At 35.2% G+C, this 23,722-nt stretch overlaps 1 protein-coding gene across 8 annotated transcripts in view; it reads left to right on the forward strand.

Annotated features, from left to right (window-relative positions):
* LOC110261733 (uncharacterized) overlaps window positions 1-23,722 on the forward strand; it is a 1,083,992-nt gene that overhangs the window by 299,541 nt on the left and 760,729 nt on the right. For all 8 annotated transcript variants that reach the window (XM_084967491.1, XM_084967484.1, XM_084967486.1 and 5 more), the window contains one exon: window positions 20,700-20,818. Coding sequence is in view for 5 of the 8 variants with exons in the window: in XM_084967484.1 (XP_084823610.1) it covers window positions 20,700-20,818 (119 nt within the window). In the remaining 3 variants the exon portion in view is untranslated. The remainder of the gene's footprint in view (window positions 1-20,699; window positions 20,819-23,722) is intronic.

Here is a 23,722-nt window from a genome sequence, read left to right on the forward strand (position 1 = left end):
TGAGGTGATTTCTCATTGTGATTTTGATTTGCTTCTCCCTAATGATTAGTGATGCTGGGCATCCTTTCATGTGATCATTGGCCATTCGTTTATCTTTGGAGGAATGTCTATTCAAGTCCTTTGCCCATTTTTTATGGAGTTGTTTTGTTTTGTTGTTGAATTGTAAGGGTTCTTTATATATTCTGGATATTAACCACTCATCAGATATATGGTTTGTAAATATTTTCTTCCATTCTGTGGGTTGCCTTTCTCTCTGTGGATTGTGTCCTTTGATGCAACAGTGACTTTTTGAATTCAAAATAGCTTACTTATTATCCCAACTAAATTTCATGGCTTTACATCTTCTCATCCCTACCTAGAGTGCTCTGCTACTCTCCACTATTTGGATAACTTCCGGGTAGTCTCAAAGAGTATATTTTCATAGGCATGTAAGCTTTGTCCACTCTCTACTTTTAAACTCTGCATTCTGTGTTCCAAGTTCTCCCTTTGTGACAGTTCAGCCGCTTCTCAAACTGTTGTGTTAGCCCTGACTATGTTTCATTGTGTTGACCTTCTTTTGTTTCTGTCAGTGCCAAGCTCCTTCCTGGATCAGAGCCTTCACAGTTGATGTTCTCTCTGTCAGGAATGCTCTCTCTTAACCTCTATCTGCCAAATTTTCATCACCCTTCAAGTTTAAATTTACATGTTAATTTCCTCAGGGAAGTTATCCTTCACCCTGGAGACTTAAATCAAGTTAAAGTGTTAAATAGTTTCTCAGGACGCTATAATTGTCCTTCAAAACATTTATTAAAATTATAATTATTTATTTATTATTTTAGGGTCTCTTGATAATGGCATATGCCTAATTCTAACCCTTATAATTATTCCTTTTTGTTCCTAATCTTAACTTTTAATTTTAATAAAAGTAAGGATTTTGTCTCTTGTTTATCACTTCTATCTCAGTGCCTTGCACAGTGTCTGATATACAATAGGGGATCAGTTAATAGAATAAATGAATGATGTACAAGACATAAAGGAAAGAAGCATTTTATTTAAGATGTGGGGGAAACAGCAGTTGAAAAGTATTGAAATAATTATGAAATAAAAGCAGCATATAGTATGCCCAAGTGTTTGCTAGATAGGAATTTAGAAAGCAGTCCATCATTTTCAAAGGAAGAAACTAAGAACTGCTTGTGATTTAATTCTGTTGTTACACAGCTAATAAGTAACAGAATGAGGCAGCCTGAGATTCCATGATAAGCTCAGTGCTCTTACAATACACCAGTCAGCTTTTGTAGCTCCCCAAAATGCTAAATGATAATGAAGTAAATGGATTTTGTATTAAGTCTATCCTTTACACAGGAATATGGATCAGGTCATTGTGAAATAGATCCCGCACCAGTTTAGCCAGGTGTTCTAGAAGTTCTAGTAGTTTCTGATGTCAATTTTAAAGGTGAGGTCTATGTGAATCCTCTTCCACTAATGGCTTTCTTACTCATAAATTTATCCATAAATTTTGTATTACTTTATACTTGCTGCCAGACTGCTCTCTGCATCAATGGATTTTTAAAATGTGTATCTACTTAGGGAATATGTGCTTAATTGCTTCTAATTTGTACTGCTTCAGGGAACAAAGGTTAGAGAAGCAATATGGGAGTGTGGAATGAGCATAGGTCTTGGATCTTGGGTTTGAGTTCTGACTATGCCCTCAAAACCTTACTTCTCTTAACTCTGAAATACAGGGGGTATTAATACCTACCTTCTAACATAGGTGAAATGGATTAATGTATGTAAGAGGCATGGCAAATAGAAAAGTAATCATTTAATATTGGTTTCATTCTCAGCCTATTCTTTATATATTTTGTGAACAAATCATTTTTGGTGTCTGTTAAGATTCTAGAGTTTGATCATGAATCTTTCAACTCAACCTTTTAAAACTGCAGAATGAAAAACTCTAGTTCCTGTCTCCACAATGACATCTGCCTTTATATTTCTGACCATTGTAATTGTTATTTTTTTGTCTTTTTTACTTTTAATATGCCCTTATAATATCTTAACCAGTATTCCAGGTGGTGGTCACCAAAGTTTAATAGATCATAAGTTAAAGTTTCTCAGTATATCTGTTAATTGTTGATTTTATAAACACTAAGAAAGAACTTTCATGAAATTGATAAAGTAGGGGTTCATCCATTTATTTATTGATCATCTCCACTGTACATAAATTATGGTTGCCCAATTTAGCAAATTAAAACACAGCATGCCCAGTTAACTGGGTGTCTTGTATTTTGTTTGGCAACCCTACCACAGAGAAGAGGAAGTCCCTGTGTAAGAAAAAAGATTAAGATATGGTTTCTGCTCTAAGGAAGTTTTTTAAAACATGTTAAAGATATAGATACAGACTTAGGGATAGATAACCAGGCAACCTATGGAAATAAAGGGTTGCCTGTGGATGATGTATAAGTTCCTAGGGCTGCCACAACAAGGGACCAGAAAATTGATGACTTGACATTACAGAAATTTATTTTTTTACAGTTCTGGAGGCTAGAGATCTGAATTTAGAGTATGAGCACTGTTTATTATTTCTGAGGGGCTCTGAGGGAGAATCGATTCCATGCCTCACTCTCTTGGCTTCTGGTGATGGCCAGAAACCCTTGGCATTCCTTGGTTTACAGATGTATCACTCCATTTTCTACCTCAGTCTTTACACAGCAATAAGGATACCAGTCTTATTTTGTGAGGGCCCTCTTAAAGACCTTGTTTTAACTTGATTACATCTGCAAAGACCTTATTTCAAAATGAGGGCACATTAAAAAGCCCCAGAGGTTAGGATTTCAACATATCTTTTTGGAGGACACAATTCAACCCATAACAGATGGTATGGGTATTGAATGCCATGGAGTTCAGAAAAGCGGTGATCTGTTGTGGGATAGTATGATGAAAAAGGCCTGTAGCAGTGTCAAGAATTAATTGAGCTTGACTTTGAAACATAGGTAAATCTTGTTGGAGAGGAGAAGAAGGGTTGGAAGTGGGTTTTGAATGAGAGACTAGTGAAGGGATTCATCTTCCAAGAATGGAAGATATTTGCTATAATTTGCTAAGGATAATCACAATCACATTGCAAACTCTCAGAAAAGCAACAATAATTAAATGTCCTCAGTTTAGAAAAGAAACGGTGTCTTATGAGGCAGATTTTATTGGTATCCAAGTTTCCTTTCATCTCTAAAATTCAAATTGCTCAGGATTAATTTGGTTTTGGCACCAACCCCAGAGATGCTAGAGGGACAAGCCTGGAAAACTACTATGGGCATCCTCTGGGTCCCTGAATAAGGCACTAAGCCAGTTATATTGGAGCCATCTTAGAGATTATATTTTAAATCAAATATTTATGTAAAATAAGGTCTATAAGCATTCAGTACTTTCTAACTATAGTTATAATGCTATTTACTCAGTAAAGATCAAACTTTCTGACTTTTTAGGAAGTATCCATATTAGGAGAGTTGGTCTCGATGAAACAAGGATCAGAAAAAACTAAACGCTTTCTTTATTCTATGAGAATCCAGTGCAGAAGGCATGCTAATTGGGGCCTGTGTTTTGTGGATGTGTACCATGCTAATGGTTCACCATAGAAGGAAGCATATTTCTATATGGACTGAAGGTTTGAGACCTGGCTTTCCAAGTTCTGGAAGGAACTGAATGAAATTCAGGTTAAATAGCAATTCACAGAAGGAGAAGATTAAAGGGACAACTCACAAGAAATGCAGGCAGTGGGCTGCTTATTCCGTCTTTTTTTGTTCCTTTGTTGGGGTCTTTTCTGGATATGTGAATATCTTCTCACAGATTCTCTGCTATAATTAGTCAAGTAAATCAAGTTTATGCTTGAAGCTTTTTAATTGTAAATTATCTTAGATTTTAGTAAATTCCTGAACTGCTACAATGCTAGGATTTTCTTTTGGTTTATGTTTCAAAAATTATTTGAAAAGAAAGGGAACATGTAATAATTGGGATGAGCTCTTGCCTATTCGTTATCAAGTTACCCTTTCTCCTTGTTGCTGCCTCTCATCGTCTGAGAGGGAGATGCAAATACAGGGACGGATAGTGGAAAGAAACTCTTGAATCATTGTGTTACTTTAAGTTCTGTGATATTTGCTGCCAACATAGACTTGGGTTTGTAGGGCTAATATCCACAGACTTAGTTATATTACATTGTCAGTTGTTTGGATAAACTACCGCAAAGCGAGGGTCTTAGAGACCGAAAAGATCAAATGTTCTCAATGAGAGAATAAGGATAGGCCTGTTTTCCATTCACTATATCATTATTTACAAAATTAATTTTCGATGACAGTGTGAACACAAATATTTTAATCAATTATTGTATCATTGGATCTATGTATAGCTTAGTGCAAGGGTTCATCCATCCATCCATCAATCATGATTAATAAGAAACCTGGGTCTATAGTCTGTAACTACTATTAGAAGAGCCTCTGTCTTGTTTCTTTCCAGGCATTAGTAAATTTGGCTTAGCAGAACTCCAAGCAGTCTGTGATCCCCTGCCTTTTGGCCATTGACAAATCCCCCAGAGTTCTCCTTTCTGCCAGAAATTTTGTTTAAACGGTCTTCATTCTAGAAAGAATGTTCACCTTGTTTACCACGTATCAAGTGAAAAGTGTTATTTATCTTTCTGACTTTTAAGGATCTCCCCAGGTTCCTTTCTTAATTCCAACTTTACTAGCTTGTGTTAAAATTCTGTACCCCAGGTTATTTGTGATAGATATGCACCTGACTGGGCTTCTTATCTGCACAAAAAGGAATATCAGCTCGGGAGTTTTAAAAAATCCTCCTTTCCCCTAGGGGACTAAAAAAAATCTTTTTATTTTGAAACGTCTTAAAGACATATAAAGAAGGGAAAACAACCCAGACTATTGCCACTTAAAGTCAACTGTTATCAGTATTTTAGTTTATATCCTTCCAATCTTGATGTTTCTGCATATTTTATTTTGTAAACTAGTTGCATTTGTATTCTCTCTGAAATGGTTGCATGTGTACATGTGAACTTTTTTTTCTTAATGCTATTCATCAGAAGTGGTGTAGCAAGATGGTCATGAATACAGCAGTGTGCACTCTGCAAACAGAATGTGTGAGTTTAAATTCTTATTCCTCTGTTTTTGGCAAACTTGAGGAAGTGATTTAGCTTCTTTAAATATTACTTTCCTTATCCACAAAATAATCTTGAGATGAACATCCTTGTATGAAAATATTTTTTTTCTGTAGTTCGCTGTATTTTCTGAATTATCTCAATTCCAAAAAGTGTATGACTGGGTCAAGCAAGATGAACATACTGTCAGTTTCTATCCAAAGGGGGTTGTAGCTAATTAAGTTAAAATCAGCATAATAAGAATATGACTGTTTCGCCATACTCTTGCCAGCAGATAGTATATTTGTGTGTGTAAATATCATTTGATGTTTATTGGTATCTCATTGTTTGATCACTAAAGAATTTAAATAGTTGCCACATTAGGACTATTTTTTAAGAAATTTGAACTCTGATATTTATTTGAGTACTGTGGAGTAAGTGAGAGTCTAAATTGGTTTGTTCTAGTAACAACAGGGCTGGAGGAATCTATAGGCTAATACAAAGTAGAAGCAGTTCAGAGATAATGCAAATTTTTATAACTACCCTGAAAACTTAAGGGATATTTCTACTACCTTATACCTTGCTTGATAATATTCCACAAATTGTATATCCTGCTTTGTCAAATATTTTCTGAGATAACTTATTTGATTAGTGTGGACTATCCATTTCTCCAAATTTGATCCTTCAAGGAACCGTATCTCCCAATATTTATACCCTTTGTATTCTCTCCCTTTGTAACTCATGGAATATGGCAGAAGTAGTGCTGCATTGTATCCCTTGGGAGGCTAGGTCATAAGAAGACTGGCAGCTTATGCCTTGGTCGTTGGAAGGTGCATGCACTCTGGTAAGAAGCAAACTGTTACTCTGAACCTGCCCTGCTGTGAGGAAGACCAACCATCCATGTAGGGAGGTCATGTGGAGCGAGACATCCATTTCCTAGTTTTTCCAAATCTTCCAGCCTAGGGCCTAGAAATGTGAGTATAGAAGCCATGTTGAAGATTAAAGTCCACTCAGATCTTCAGGTAACTCTGGCCCCAGCCACAATCTAACCATGACCACATGGAATATCAGAAGTGAATAATGACCCAAGTAAACCCAGTCAACTCATAGATCCATGAGGGATAATAATAAATCATTGTTTAAAGCCTCTAAGCTTTAGAATGGCTTGTTGTGTAGTAATAGGAAACCAATGTAATGAATTAACACAGAGGAGACACAAGCTCTTTAGTTTGAAATATTCCAAGGCAAGACACCATCAAACTCCTGGAAAAGAACACAGGCAAAACATTCTCTGACATCAACCTTACCAAGGTTTTCTCAGGTCAGTCTTCCAAAGCAACAGAAATAAAAGCAACAATAAACCAATGGGACCTAATCAAACTGACAAGCTTTTGCACAGCAAAGGAAACCACAAAATAAACAAAAATATGATTTACAGAATGGGAGAAAATAGTTTCAATCGATGCAACTGCCAATGGCTTCATCTCTATAATATACAAAAAACTTGTACAACTCAACAGCAAAAAAGCCAACGACCCAATGGAAAAATGGGCAAAAGACATGAATAGACATTTCTCCAAGGAAGATATACAGATGGCCAACAAGCAGTTGAAAAAATGCTCAACATCCCTGATTATTAGAGAAATGCCAATCAAAACTACCATGAGATACCACCTCACACCAGTCAGAATGGCCAGCATCAATAAGTCCACAAATAACAAATGCTGGAGAAGATGTGGAGAAAAGGGAACCCTCCTGCACTGTTGGTGGGAATGTAAGCTGGTACAACCACTATGGAGAACAGTATGGAGGTACCTTAGAAAACTATACATAGAACTACCATATGACCCAGCAATCCCACTCTTGGGCATATATCCGGACAAAACTTTCCTTAAAAAAGACACATGCACTCGCACGTTCATTGCAGCACTATTCACAATAGCCAAGACATGGAAACAACCCAAATGTCCATTGACAGATGATTGGATTAGGAAGATGTGGTATATACACACAATGAATACTACTCAGCCATAAAAAAAACCACAATAATGCCATTTGCAGCAACATGGATGGAACTAGAGACTCTCATCCTGAGGGAAGTAAGTATAAAAGAGAAAGACAAATACCATATTCTATCACTTATATCTTGAATCTAAGATATGACACAAATGAACCTTTCCACAGAAAAGAAAATGATGGACTTGGAGAACTGACTTGTGGTTGCCAAGGGGGAGGGGGAAGAGGAGGGGCAAGGGATTGGGATGTATTGGGAGCTTGGGGTTAATAGAAGCAGACTCTTGCCTTTGGAATGGATTAGCAATGAGATCCTGCTGTGTATCACTGGGAACTATGTCTAGTCACTTATGATGGAGCATGATAATGTGAGAAAAAAGAATGTATACGTGTATGTGTAACTGGGCACCATGCTGTACAGTAGAAAATTAACAGAACACTGTAAACCAGCTATAATGGAAAAAATCATTATATAAAAGTAAAAAAATAAAAATTAGGAGCAAGTAAACATTGGAACTGTCACTGATATCTTTTGTTAAAATGAAAGTACAATAATAGAAGACAATATTAAAAATTAACTGATGAGAGATGAGAAGCAATTAATAAATGAAGAAGACATAGAATTTCACATGGATTTGGAGGCAGAGAGAATTGAAAGAGACCTGGTAAGGTGTTCATTAAGAATAAGCTGAGTACAGTATGCAAGTCAAAGTTTGAGGTGACTTGGGGATTCGTGGAATCTAAAAGATATTTTGAAAGGACAAATTAAGCATTAAATGACTTTTCTGCCTTAAGTGTCTATTCCTGTATGTATTGATAGATCTCATATAGTATGGGGAAGGAGATAATATCATAGGACAGTGTTGATATATTTCACATATATTGATTTTATGTTTGGGAAACTTAGTAATATAATGTTTATGTGTTTCTGTGGCAATAGTATTTTTAAAAAGAATTATATTTTGCATTTTGGTACCCACCATACGAACTCCAAATTTTATTTTGTCATTTAATTTACTTTATTTCTACTATGCAAGTGCCTATTTGTAATTGGCATTTGAAATTATATGCTAAGGCTACATAGGATGTAACAGAATTTAATAGACTTCAAAATATACTAAAGGACAATATGAAGAATATTCATTTTTTTTAGTGTTTTAGTCACTGTTTTATCTTTTTGGTAGACCTCAAACTATACTGAGTTTATAAATGTCTCCAAGGAAGGTGGATTGACAAGTTTATGGACAGGAAATTCTTTTGAAATGCCGCTAATGAAACCATCAGCCATTGTTCTTGACAATTGAGTGACCAGAGTCAATTTCCTTAAGCTTTTCTTTGAAGAATGAGATCCCAAGATAAAAATTAATATTAAGAGAATTTATACATTGGATATATTATCACTTTATTTCCACTTCTAATTTGCAATCAGAGTCATCTCTTGTTCCACTGCAGACTGTTTATTTTTTTTAAAGAGTTTTGTCAGATTTTTACTACATCGACTTAATTATGTAATTACATAACAGATCTGGTAACTGCTTCAGAGGAACCATTCTAATCTATGAGGTGCCTAAGAAAGTCTTTAAAGAACATCTAATTGCATGATTACAATGCCTAATAGACCAGAATAACAGGTAGCAGGAATATCTTTGGAGCCATAAGAGAAACCTTATGGCCTTTAGGAAGGGCATATAATATCAGTTATGAAATTAACCTCACCATTATATCATTATGTAATAGCATATAATGGCAAAGGAGATGTTAATGCTGGTTATAATAAATATATGCATTTTTCTTTTCTGACATAATTTTAATTTAAAAATTCATAAAATCAATTGAAAATATTTTTATCCTTTGAGAAAGAAAAACCATGGTATTTTAGATACAAAATCACAGTGACTTCTGAAAGAAAAATTTAAATATTGTGAATATATCCAGTTAATTATAAAAGCATGCATATTAATTTCAAAACTACAAAAAAGCAGTTAAAAATTCAAAACCAGGGAGTTCCTGTTGTGGCTCAGTGGTTAACAAATCCGACTAGGAACCATGAGGTTGCGGGTTTGATCCCTGGCCTTGCTCAGTGGGTTAAGGATCTGGTGTTGCCATGAGCTGTGTTGTAGGTCGAAGACACGGCTCGGATCCTACACTGCTGTGGCTGTGGGTAGGCCGGCGGCTACAGCTCCGATTAGACCCCTAGCCTGGGAACCTCCATATGCCTCAGGAAGCGGCCCTAGAAAAGGCAAAAAGACAAAAAAAAAAATTCAAAAACAGGCAATTTAAAAGAGTGTATTCACATATTTGAAACTGGTATACAGTTCTTCCTGAGTAGTAATGAAAAAAATCAGGAATAAAACAATCAGAGCCTTGAAATACTATGATTGCTTTACCTATATGTTGGGGTGAAGGTTCTGTTAAAATCTGGACAGCTGATCAGAAGAAAGAGAGAATTTTAATCAAGATTCATGTTGTTCAAACATTTTGGTGTTGATGATATCAGTCTTTGATGTCTATTGAGTAATATATAAGCAAACACTAACATTTTGACTATATTTTATATAATTCATAAAAATCTGTCTTGGTTGTTTTATGAGCAATAAGCTTTTTGTTGCATGTTTTAAAGGATGTATTTTACAAAAAAAGCCTAGAATATATCAAAGTATTAGACGGTTGAAGAGTCATTACTCATTAAAAAGTTTCACACCAAAGTTTAACTGATGAAAAAAACCACAAAAATAGGATATCATTGGCAGTAGGTCCTGATGCATACTAAATCAACTTTACTCTCACTTTCTATTATTTTGTTTGATTTGCATGAAAACTAATACATATGTAGGGAAATTCTAAAAGTGTCTGCCATAAGTATAGGCTATAAGGTCTCTGAGACCACTGGTATGTAGAAAAATAGTTGGCATCTGTAAATGAACATTTTAAAAGTTGCAGAGAGCCAACAATGTGGGAAAAGTTTCTTAAAAAGAAATTTTATGTAAAAATTATGCAAGTTTTGGTCATGACAAATATTTAAACAGTGCATTTTTAAATTCACCTAGGAATAGTTATGAAAATATGGCCAAAGTGTTTACATGTCTTTGTATTATATCTTATTTAAAGGAGCCAAGTTTTTCTTGGTATATGTAAACTCCTTATCCTTAATATATTTTCTTCCCCAACAAAATTTGAGTGGTATTCAAAACCCACAATGTTGGACTGAATTCTGCCCATGGGAATATTCACATTAACATCTCAAGAAAATACAGTTTCTTGTTTTTTGAAACAAGAAAATATTTCCTTAATTAATAAGTATCAGTTCATTATTTAAGATTGACAGCATAAATGATACATTTAATATATAGTAGCCCCACACTGTGGGGTAATAATGCCCTTCTCCCTCATCAGCATTCTCAAAACACAACTGCCACAATCACAATGACATATCCTATAGAGCTAAAATAATTCTTTTACTAAATGAAAGGTAAGAAGATTCTGGATATGGCCATGAGGGAATAACAGGGACCATATTTACTTTCTCACCTTAATCAACTAAGAAACCAGAGAAAATATATAAAGCAATTGTTATCAAACATTACTTGACAGACAGCAAATTATTGTTATCCTTGATTATAGCTGTATGATTGCCCCAGTTCACTACCTAAATCCTGTATCCCCTCTGCTCTGCAGGGACAGAGGAAACCACTTAAAGCCAAGGAATCTCACTGATTTTTAAAGACACCAAGTGGAGTTTAGGGAGGCCAAAATATTGGAGGAAAGGGAACTCCACAAAGGCAGAGATTGAAGGCTCTGCAGAGATGTCCCCTTGCATCTTTTGCAGAGTACCCATCTGCTCATGCATGAGAATAAACTATCCAGAGCTAGAGAATGAACTACTGGAAGTAAGTAGGCTGAAAAATTCCTAAAGCTATCCATGGGCAGAGAAAAATTTCTGCTTGTGCCAGAGTGGTGAGATTTCATAATAAATGAGGCATTGGATAAAACACTTAGAAAAAAATTATCTTGGTACTAGGGTCAAATTACCTCCAGAATAAAGGTTGCTCTGGACCTAACCTTAAAAGCAATCTAGCACAGAAACAAAGTAAGAGCAGGTAATCTATCTGCATCTTAGACAAAGAAATCAACACTATTTAAAGGGATACAATACAATCTTCCACTCAACAACATAAAATTTACAATGTCCTGTATACAGGAGAAATTTGAAAGGCATACAAATAATTAAGAGAATATGACCCAGAAAAAACAAATCAGTAGATTCAGACCCACAAATAATAGAAATGATCAAATTAGCAGACAAAAAGTTAAAAAAAAACTGTTACAAATTGCTCCACATTTGCAGGTTGAGGTTGAGGTGAAGGAAAGCATGAACACGATGAGAGATATAGACAATATACAAGGATTCAAATGAAACTTCTAAAAATTAAAAATAAAATACATGGAATGAAAAACACATTGGTTTGGATTAATTGCAGATTAGACTTTAGAGGTGAAAAATCAGTGATCTTGGCAATAATAAAAATTTTCCAAAACGAAGTAAAGAGTGGGGTTGGGGAAAAATTAAAAAAAAAAAAAAAGAATAGAGCAACAGTAGTCTTTGGGAAACCCTTAGGCAATCTGACATATATGTAATTGGTATCTTAGAGGTTAAATAAAAGGAAGAAAGGGGACAGAAATATATTTGAAGAAATAATGACCAAAATTTTTCCAAGTACGATAAATACTAGAAAGGCACATATTGAAAAAAATCACTGTGCTCCAAGTAGAGGAAATGAAACAAAAACAAAAACAAAAACACACTAAAGCCACATCATAGTCAAATTTCTGAAAACTAATAGTGAAAATAAAATTGTAAAAATATCCAGAGAAAATGACAAGAAGTAACAAAGATAAGAAATACCGCTGACTTATCACTGGAGGCTGCAAAAGCCAGAAAGACAATGGAACAATATCTTTCAGTATTAATAGGGAAAAATAAAAGCACCTGCCAATCTAGTGATGTTAACCTTAGCATTTGGTGATTAGGAGGTTGGAATGTGGTAGATTTTATGATTAATGATCCTTCCTGCCAGAGCATTTTGCAACTGTATCCTGTTCAAATTAGGGGTGGCCATATGCATGAATATCTTGGCCAAAGTGGGAAAAGTATGTCATGTGTCACTTTAGAACAGAGACTGTACGAATAACAAGTCTCTCTCTCTTTTTTTTTTTTTTGTCTTTTTGGTCTTTTGTTGTTGTTGTTGTTGTTGTTGCTATTTCTTGGGCCGCTCCCGCGGCATATGGAGGTTCCCAGGCTAGGGGTTGAATCGGAGCTGTAGCCACCGGCCTACGCCAGAGGCACAGCAACGCAGGATCCGAGCCGCGTCTGCAACCTACACCACAGCTCACGGCAACGCCGGATCGTTAACCCACTGAGCAAGGGCAGGGACCGAACCCGCAACCTCATGGTTCCTAGTCGGATTCGTTAACCACTGCGCCACGACGGGAACTCCTCTCCTTTTTTTTCCTTGAGAGAGGCAATGTAATGAATAGAGGCAGGTCCATCAGCCTGGGAGAAAGAATAAAGATGACATGAAGTTAAGTCATAGCTGACTGACAAATGACAAGTAAGAGGAGCAAGAAGTGTAACTTGTCATAAACAATTGTGATTTTGGAATTGTCAGCACAATATATTCTTGACTATCATAATTAATACAGGAAGCAAAATTAACTTGGAGAAACAGGGGCAGATTCACAGCATGAGACTGTAAAAGAGAATACTTACACATTTGGTAGACCCTCAACTAACACAGTGGCAACCATTTCTATGTGTGGAAGAATGATGATTGGTACCTAAATAAAGTGAAGTAGATAGTAAAGAACTATTTTGGTCATCCAAATTTCAAAAAGATAGAAATAATTAATAAAAAGGAAGAAACAGACTCAATACAAGAGAATGGAGCCACACCGTAATGCTTCAGAGAAGCTAGAATACTATATGAAACTTGAAAAACAGCTGAAGATAATATTAGGATTTGGTTAACAAGAAGAAAAGCAAGGAAATGGTAGTTTTTGTGCTTGGAGTTAATGATGTAATATTAAGTGATGCATAGAAGAAGGCATTTCTTAAAGGAACTAATGGAAAACACCATTAAAAACTTATGTGGAAGAGAAAGGCAATGTTGTATAAGAGAGTGCAAAACTACCTAACTGTGCAAATGAGTACAAGTTCACGGATCAGAAATACTATCCTAGGGCTCTCAGAGGTTATTTCGCTGTTATTGCTGAATGTCTGCTAATGGCCTTTGATTACATTTTCTATTCCTTTTTTAAAAGATTTTAATTTTTTGATTATAATTGATTTACAGTGTTCCGTCAATTTCTACTGTACAGCAAAGTGACCCATTCATATATATATATATATATATATATGTATATATGTATGTATTCTTTTTCTCACATTATTCTCCATCATGTTCAATTACAAGTGACTAGATATTATTCCCTGTGCTATACAGCAGGATCTCATTGTTTATGCACTCCAAATGAAATAGTTTGCATCTATTAACCCCAAACTCCCAGTCCATCCTACTCCCTCTCCCTCCCCTTTGGCAACCACAAGTCTATTTTCCAAGTCCATGAGTTTCTTTTCTGTGGAAAGGTTCATTTGTGCCATATATTAGATTCCAGATATGTGATGTCATATGGTATTTGTCTTTCTCTTTCTGATTTACTTCACTTGGTATGAGAGTCTACTTCCATCCATGCTGCTGCAAATGGCATTATTTTGTTCTTTTTTATGGCTGAGTAATATTCCAGTGTGTATATATGCCACATCTTCTTAATCTATTCATCTGTTGATGGACATTTAGGTTGTTTCCATGTCTTGGCTATTGTGAATAGTGCTGCAATGAACACAGGGTTGCATGTATATTTTTCAATGAAAGTTTTGTCTGAATATATGCCCAAGAATAGGATTGCTGGGTCATATGGCAGTTCTATGTATAATTTCTAAGGTACCTCCTTACTGGTGTCCATAGTAGTTGTACCAATTTACATTCCCACCAACAGTGCAGGAGGGTTCCCTTTTCTCCACAACCCCTCCGGCATTTGTTATTTGTGGACTTATTAATGCTGGCCATTCTGACTGGTGTGCAGTGGTACCTCATAGTAGATTTGATTTGCTTTTCTCTAATAATTAATGATGTTGAGCATTTTTTTCATGTGCTTGTTGGCTATCTGTATATCTTCTTGGAAGGAATATCTATTCAAGTCTTTGCCCATTTTTTCCATTGGGTTGTTGGCTTTTTTGATGTTGAGTTGTGTGTGTTGTTTGTATATTTTAGAGACTAAGCCCTTCTCAGTTTTATCATTTGAAACTATTTTCTCACATTCCATAGGTTGTCTTTTTGTGTGTGTGTGTGTTTTTATGGTTTCTTTTGCTGTGCAAAAGTTTGTCAGTTTGTTTCGGTCCCATTTGTTTATTTTTGCTTTTATTTTTGTTGCCTTGGGAGACTGACCTAAAAAACATTTGTAAGGTTCATGTCAGAGAAAGTTCTGCTGATATTCTCTTCTAGAAGTTTGATGATGTCATGTCTTATGTTTGTCTTTGAGCCATTTTGAGTTTATTTTTGTGCTGGTGTGAGAGTGTGTTCCAATTTCATTGATTTATGTGCAGCTGTCCAGTTTTCCTAGCACCACTTCCTGAAAAGACTGTCTTTTCCCCATTTTATATTCTTGCCTCCTTGCTCAAAGATTAATTGACCATAGATGTCTTGGTTTATTTCTGGGTTCTCTTTTCTGTTGCATTCATCTGTATGTCTGTTTTGGTACCGGTAGCACAGTCTTGATGACTGTGGCTTTGTAATATTGCCTGACATCTGGGAGAGTTATGCCTCCTGCTTGGTTTTTGTTTTCCACAGGATTTCTTTGGCAATTCTGAGTCTTTTATGGTTCCATGTAAATTTTTGGATTGTTTGCTCTAGTTGTGTGAAAAGTGTCCTGGGTAATTTGATAGGGAATGCATTGAATCTCTAGGTTACTTTGGGTAGTGTGGCCATTTTTATGGTATTAATTCTTACAATCCAGGAGCATGGAATACCTTTCCATTTCTTTGAATCCTCTTTAATTTCCTGATTAATGTTTTTAGTTCTCAGCATGTAAATCTTTCACCTCTTTGATCAAGTTTATCCCTAGGAATTTAATTTTTTGGGGTATAATTTTAAAAGGTATTGTATTTTTGTATTCCTTTCCTAATATTTCATTGTTAGTATACAGAAATGCCACTGATTTCTGAATGTTAATCTTATGTCCTGCTACTTTGCTGAATTTGTTGATCAGTTCAAGTAGTTTTTGTGTGGAGTCCTTAGGGTTTTCTATATATAGTATCACATCATCTGCATAGAGTGACAATTTTACCTCTTCTCTTCCAATTTGGATACCTTTTATTTCTTTTGTTTGTCTGATTGCTGTGGGTAGGACTTCCAGTACTATGATGAATAAAAGTGATGAGAGAGGACATCCTTGTCTTGTTTCAGATTTTAGTGGGAAGGCTTTCAGCTTTTCTCCATTGAGTATTTATTTCCTAAGGGTTTGTCACAAATGGCTTTGATTATGTAAAGGTGTGTTTCTTCTATCCCCACTTTGGTAAGAGTTTTTTTTTTTTTAAATCATGAATGGATGTTTGACTTTTTCAAGTGCTTTTTCTACATCTATCGAGATGATCATGTGGTTTTTGACTTATGTTAATGTGGTACCATGTTGACTGATTTGAGTAGGCTGAACCATCCTTGTGAACCTGGGATGAATCACACTTGGTTGTGGTGTACGTTCTTTTTTATATGTTGTTGGATTTGGTTGCCTAAAATTTTGTTGAGAATTTTTGTGTCTATATTCATCAAAGATATTGGCCTATAATTTTCTTTTTCGATAGTGTCTTTGCTTTTGGTATTAGGGTGATGGTTACTTCATAGAATATTTTTTGGAGTGTTCCTACTTCTTCAACCTTTTGGAAAAGTTTAAGGAGGATGGGTATAAGTTCTTATTTGCATGTTTGGTAGAATTCATCTGTGAACCTATTCAGTCCTGGACTTTTGTTTGTAGGGAGCATTTTTTATTACATACTCAATTTCATTTCTAGTGATCAGACTGTTCAATTGATCTATTTCTTCTTCATTCAGTTTTGGTGGGCTGTATGTCTCTAGAAAGTTGTTCATTTCTTCTAGGTTGTCAAATTTGTTGGCATATAATTGTTCATAGTATTCCCTTATTTTTTTTTTTTTTGTATTTCTGCAGTATCCTTTGAGATTTCTCCTTTTTCATTTCTTATTTTGTTTATTTGAGTTCTTTCTCTCCTCTTCTTGGTGAGTCCGGCCAGAGGTTTGTCAATTTTGTTTACCTTTGCAAAGAACCAACTTTTGGTTTTATTGATTTTTTTCCTACTGTTTTTTTTTACTCTATTTTATTGATTTCCTCTGTGATCTTTATGATTTCCTTCCTTCTGATGACTTGCGTTTTGTTTGTTCTTCTTTTTCTAATTCTTTTAAGTGGTGGTTTAAGTTGTCCATTTGAAGTTTTCCTTCTTTTCTGAGGAAGGCCTGTATGTCTATGAACTTCCCACTAAGCACTGCTTTTGTGGCACCCGATAGATTTTTGAATGATTGTGTTTTCATTATCATTTGTTTCAAGGTATTTTTAAGTTTCCCTTTTGATTTCCCCATTGGCCCATTGGAGTTTTAGTAGCATGTTGTTTAGTCTCCACATAGTCAGTTATTTCTCATTTCTTTTTCTGTGGTTGATTTCTAGTTTCATGCCATTGTGGTCAGAGAAGATATTTGAAATAATTTCTATACTCTTAAATTTGTTGAGGTTAGTTTTATGCTCTAGTATGTTGTCAGTCCTTGAGAATGTTCCAGGTGCACTTGAAAATAATGTATATTCTGATTTTTTGGATATAATGTCCTAAAAATAACAACTAAGTCTAACTTAGTTATGTCGTTTAGGGTCTCTCTTGTCTTACTGATTTTTTTGTCTAGAGGATCTGTCCATTGATGTGAGTGGAGTTTTAAAGTCTTCTACAGTTATTATAGTCCCATCAATTTCTCCTTTTATGTCTGTTAGTATTTGTTGTAGGTATCTGGATGCTCCTATATCACAGGCATATGAATTGATGATTGTAATACCCTCTTCTTGAATGGATCCTTTTATGATTGAATAGTGTCCTTCTTTATCTTTCTTTATGACCTTCATTTTAATGTCTATTTTGTCTGATATGGGTATTGCAACTCCTGCTTTCCTGTCTTGTCCATTGGCATGAAATATCATTTCCCATCCCCTCACTTTCAATCTATATGTGTCCTTTGCCCTAAGGTGAGTCTTTTGCAGAGAACAGATTGTAGGGTTTTGTTCTTATCTAGCCTGCCACTCTGTGTCTTTTGATTGGAGCATTTAGTCCATTGACATTTAAGGTTATTATTGATAAATATGTTTTTATTGCCTTTTTAAACCTTGTTTTTCAGGTGATTCTATGGTCTCCGTTCTTTTTTTTTTTTTTTTTTTTGGTTGGTTTCCTTTTATTTTTTGCTTTGTGTCCTTTTGTTTTTAATTTTTATGAATATAATGTTTGGTTTTGATTTGTATTTCCCTGTTTTTCAAGTATTTTTACCCCTTCCTATATCTGCTTGCTTTAGCCTGATAGTCATATAGGCTCAAACACATTATTAAAAAAAAAAAAAAGAGTCTCAATTTTCTTACTTCCCTACATTTCATGATTTTGAAGTCTTTTTTTGACGTCTTCATATTTCTCCTTTTGCTGTTCCTTGTTTTTATCATTGATTTTACAGTAGTTTTTTTTTTTTCCTTTTAGATCTGTATACTGGCTCATTTAAGTGATTTCTTTCCAATTATGACTTCCTCCATACTATTTCTTCTTACTTCTTTTTTATTTGGAGAAGCTCTTTCAGTATTTCTTTTTGAATGGGTTTAGTATTGCTGTACTCTTTTTGCTTTTGTTTGTTGGAGAAATTCTTTATTTCCCCTTCTATTTTAAATGATATTCTTGCTGGATAGAGTATTCTAGGCTGCAAATTTTTTTTCCTTTTGGAACTTTGAATATATCTTGCCACTCTCTTCTGGCCTGTAGTGTTTCTGTTGAGAAATCAGCTGATAGTCTTATGTGGGTTCCCTTCTAATTAATGCTTTGTTTTTTTCTTGCTGCCTTTAGAATCCTCTCTTTAAATTTTGCCATTGTTACTATAATATGTGTTGTTGTGGGCCCTGTTTGGGGCCCTTTGAGCTTCTTGCAGCTTGATATCTGTTTCCTTAGATTTGGAAAGTTTTCAGACTTAATTTCTTCAAATATATTTACAATCCTCTTTTCTTTTTCATCACATTCTTGAATCCATATTATGTGTAGGTTGGCCCACTTCCTTTCCATAGATCTCTTAAATTGTTTTCATGTTTTGTCATTTGGTTTTCTGTCTGCTCTCCTGATTGGGTGATTTCCATTATTCTATCTTCCAAGACATTAATTTGTTCCCCTTCATTATTCTTTCTGCTCTTTAGTGCCTTTAATTCAGTTTGCATCTTTGCAAATGAATTTTTATTTTTTCTTGATTCCTCCTTATATTTTCTCGTTCCTTTCTAAAGTAATCTGCATTACTGTTTATATCTGCTTTTAATTCTTTCATATTCACCCTTAATTCCTTCAGTATTTTCACTATTTCCTTTTTGAATTCCATGTCTTTTAGACTGCAGAGGTCTGTTTCATTGTTTGCTGCTTCAGGTGAATTCCTCTGTTCTTTTAAGTGGGAGTAGTTCCTGAGCTTCTTCATTTATGCTTGTATTTTTTTTTTCTTTTTGTTTAGGGAAACCAACTACTGTTGTCTTTGTACAAAATGAAAAGAGCACCTCTTTACTATTTATTTTTGGCATGGAAGGTTGGATATTTGCTGTCTCTTTCTTCAGTGGGAGCAGACTCTTGTTCTCTTGATAGGGTGTCGAGTGTGTTTCCAGGGAGAAGGAGGGTATGGGCAGGGCTAGTAGTCAGTGCCTAGTTGCTTGGCTTTTGACAGTAACAAGGACCTGATGGAAGATGGTGCAGGTTAATCCTAGTTGCACATTTTGTATTTCTCATTGGTGTATAGAAATGTGATTTTTTAAAAATATTGATTCCATGACGTTCTGAGCTCATATTAATTCCAACAGGTTAAAATGCTTTTGAGTTTTTTCTTTCTTTTTTACAGCCACGTCTGGGGTATGTAGAAGTTCCTGGGCTAGGGGTTAAATCAGAGCTGCATCTTAGGCCTGTTCCACAGCCGCAGCAGCACCAGATATGAGCACATCTGTGACCTTCACCACAGCTGTGGCAACGCTGGATCCTTAACCCACTGAATGAGGCCAGGGTTTGAACCCACATCCTCAGAGGGACAACATCAAATCCCTAACCTGCTGAGCTACAATAGGAATTTGACTTTTGAGGTTTTGATGTAAGCCACATTTGTCAGACAAGGCGATTTTTTTTTTTCGCTCCTTTGAAATTCTTATAATTTTAAAGAACATTTTGAACTGAGTATAACATTTGTTTCTCATTTTCATTTCTAAATTTTAACCTTTAGACATATTGTCCACTGTATTTTTTTAAAAGATAGAATTTATGAGATTATGTATGTTTCTCCTATTTTTAGGTTGCTAAGACTTTATACTCACAAACTGGTATTGGGACATTATACTTGCTATTCTTATATCTATTTGGCTATTATTTTTTCTAATTTTAACAGTAAAATTTAATAAATATTCAAATTTTAATGAATTCTTGCATTCTTGGTATAAATACAATTGGGCCATGATTTTATGGTGGCTGTTTTTAATACATTGGATTTCTCATCTATATTCAAAAGTGAAATTAGCCTATAATTTTCTTTTCTCTTTGATTTTATTTTTGGTGTCAGGATATGATTAACTTCATAAAAATGAATTAAGATGGATTTAAAAAAAATTTATCCCTTGAAACAGTTTATATGAAATTGGAATTTTATCTTTCTTTGATTTGTTAAAGCACCATAATAATTATCCAGACTTCAATTTTTAATTTTTTTTGTATAGGTAGGTTTTTACCTTTTAATTTGATGTATTTAATGATTATGGCTCTGTTCCTAACTTTTTAAAATAGACTTTTTTAACTAGAACAGTTTTAGGGTCACAGTAAAACTAAATAGAAGGTAGAGAGGTTTTCTATATATCACTGCTCCTCCACCCCATGCACGGACTCCTCACTATCAAAATCCCATATGAGAGGAATATATTTGTTATAATCAATAAGCATGTGTCTACACATCATTATCATCCAAAGTCCATAGTTTACATTAGGGTTCACTCTTGGTGTTGTACATTCTATGGGTTTTGACAAATGGATAATGACCTTTATCTACCACTACAGTATCATATACAGTCGTTTCATTGCCTTAAGGTTTTAGGGATTATAGTATATAATTTAGACCCACACTTGGCATGGCTTAAGTTTGGAAGACACTATGTTATCTTACTTAGATTCCATGATGAGAGAGAATAATTCCTTTTCCTCTCTTTTTGTCAACAGGAGAATTTTTCTCCAGCCCAACCGAGTGAAGAACTTGCTTTTTTCAATTTGGGAACAGTGGGTATTTTCAAGTCACCAATTTGTGTGAACCCAGATTTACCACCACATACTATTAAAATGTAAGTCTCCTTACCACTGAAATATCCTGTCAATTCAACTGTGCATTTATAGGGATACTTGTTATGTTTATTTCCCCAGAAATTCTAGTTTGTCTGTTTGGCATGGGGAAATATCTATTCTGCCATAATCCTGGAAATAGAAATGCTCTGTGGAAGAGGGGGTCTTAGAAACTTTGAAGATCAAAAGAAATATTTAAAATGGGGATGTATGATTTATACAAAAAAAAGAGGAAAGAATGAAGAAAAAGTATTCTATAGGTTTGTGATAGATTAGCCTGAGTCAGTCCTCCAGAGTATTATAAAAAACTGTTAAAAATTGGTAGGAAATACTTAAGCAAAACTCATTGGGGTTCAAATTGACTTATTAAATATAAGTTACAAGATGAATATCATTTTTGGACAAGGTCACTCAAGTAAGAGAACATCAGACAATAAGCATTGTCAGTAATATTAGGGAACAGAAAATGTTCAAAAAATTTAAGGGAATGAGAGTATGGGTGTTGGAATCAATGCTGTTTATCTCAATTTGAGGGAGACTTTTGAAAAGAAGTCTCATGCAGTCTTACTGGATGAGCTGCATTGTAGCAGATGTTGGTGCCCTGTCCATATCCCTCAGCACTCAGCATTCTGATAGCTCATTACTATGAGCACCTGCCACTTTCTGCCTGAGGACTTTTCCATCCCCAGCAGTGTGCTTGGCCCATGTACAGGCCAGAGAGTTAACGCCTCTGTCAACAGCACTCAATCAGTGAAAGATGAAAGTTGATGGCTCCGTAACCCAGTTTTCTCATCCCTCCAAAGAGAGTCCTGTATCAGCTCCCTTGCTTCCCTTCCCTATTTCACTTCCCACTCTCTTCCATCAGCACTTTATGAGGAAACTTCTCAAATGAACTACGCTTTCTTAGATCTAAGTCCTAGGGTCTGGTTCTTGGGGAAGCACAACCTAAGACATGGAAACTTATGCTTTAGATTCTAACATAAGTGAAACTTCCATAAACCAGTTAACAATAATTGTTAACTGGTTTATATCAGAAAAGATGTTTCTAACAATACCCTATGAAGGTGTTTTTGTCTTATCTTTCTTAATTATGTAAATAATTGAATAAAAATGTAGAAAGTTTCTTAACGAATTTGGAGACAACATGGTATTGGTGTAGGGGGAGATGTAGTGAATATATTATATAAGAGATCAAGATCCATATAATTTTTAATAGGCTGAAAAACAGAGAGAGTCTAACAAAATTTTACATGGATAGTTTAAGATCCTGCAATTGAGTTTTCCAAATGTGTGATATCATCATTATTATTATGTGATTAAAACTTTAGAGCTATTAGTTAATAGAAAACTTAAAGTTAGTGTTTGTGGTTGCTGAAGATGCAGATGTGATTTTGGGTTAGATTAATGGAGTAATGTCTAGACCAAAGGAGGTGATAATTATGTTTAGTTCTACAGTGAACAGACAGGACTGTTACGAATATCATTCTTTTGAAAGGATATAAACAATATGGATACTAGAGGAGAAAGGAGGTTGAAGGCAGTTGGAAATATTTTATGGAAAAAGATGAAGTAAGTATAGCTGTTTAACATCAAGAAAAGGAGAAAAAAATATGATAATTGGGAGTTCCCGTTGTGGCTCAGTGGTTAACAAATCCGACTAGGAACCATAAGGTTGCGGGTTTGATCCCTGCCCTCACTCAGTGGGTTAAGGATCCAGCGATCCAGCATTGCCCTGAGCTCTGGTATAGATCTCAGACACGGCTTGGATCCCGTGTTGCTGTGCCTCTGGCGTAGGCCGGCAGCTACAGCTCTGATTAGACCCCTAGCCTGGGAACCTCCATATGCTGCGGGAGCAGCCCTAGAAAAGGCAAAAAGACAAAAATATAATTGTATTTCACTGTTTAAGGATTTGACCTGCAGGAAAGGAAATACACGTGCTTGAATGACATTTAGAATCATTCATGTCTGTATAACCAGCGTCTAATCCAATGCTTGCATATAGTAGGATCTCAATAAGTGTTGAATGAATGAAAAATTAGTGGTACTGAATACACATCTCATTTAACCATGCAATTGAGAGAGGACACATACTCTTTTCATTTTTCTGTGTTTATCTATCCTTTTGTGTTATCTCATATTTGAAGTCTTTTTTTTTTTTTTTTGGATTGTAGAGTCAAGTTGGAGAACCAATTTTCTGCCTTATGAAATATCTCTCATGTAATAGTGATTCTATAAATGCACACTATAATGATTAGGAGGTTGATTCTTCCTGATAAATGCAGCCTCCAGCTTCATCCTCTTTTTCATATAAACTGTCCTTGAGTTTATTGTCTATAACAGTGACAAATGTTTGTGGTAATGTTTGCTTCAGTCTTTTGTCCTGGCTGTTATATTTTCCCTTTTCATTTCCTTTGGGTTATATCATGCCTAAATACATTTAAATCTTACTATAGTTAGCAAATTTATAATGTAAGGGAATAAGCGCACTGACTTCTATTATTCCCCACCCCAAGATTTCCCCTGTTTCCCAATCATTTTATGCTTTCTTAACAACATATTTCAGATTGCGACTCAGATTACATTGTACAATAAAAATTGTATGATGCGTTTTGTTGTTTATGCATTTTGGAGTCCTTATATAATCCAGTGAAGTAAACAGTTCCTTTAATTTTCTTTTTACAGAGGTGACTATCTTAAATATATAGGTGCTTGCTTATTGTGGAGTTATGAGGAGGCTGGCATCCTGCTTTGCTTCCTTCAGGTCCTGATTTGATGGCCCTTCACTTCAAATGTTCCTCATGATGCCCCACATTAAGCTTAGTAGCATCTCTGTTGGGCTCTTCATACTCTTCTGCTGTATCGGAGTTTTCATCCCACCGTTTGTAATGTCTGCCTGTGCATAGTAC

The sequence above is a fragment of the Sus scrofa genome, chromosome 7, assembly GCF_054392235.1.
Source record: "Sus scrofa isolate SSC_HxYL_T2T_F1_AM1 chromosome 7, Sscrofa_HxYL_maternal_Yorkshire_Landrace_v2.0, whole genome shotgun sequence".
NCBI lineage: Eukaryota > Metazoa > Chordata > Mammalia > Artiodactyla > Suidae > Sus > Sus scrofa.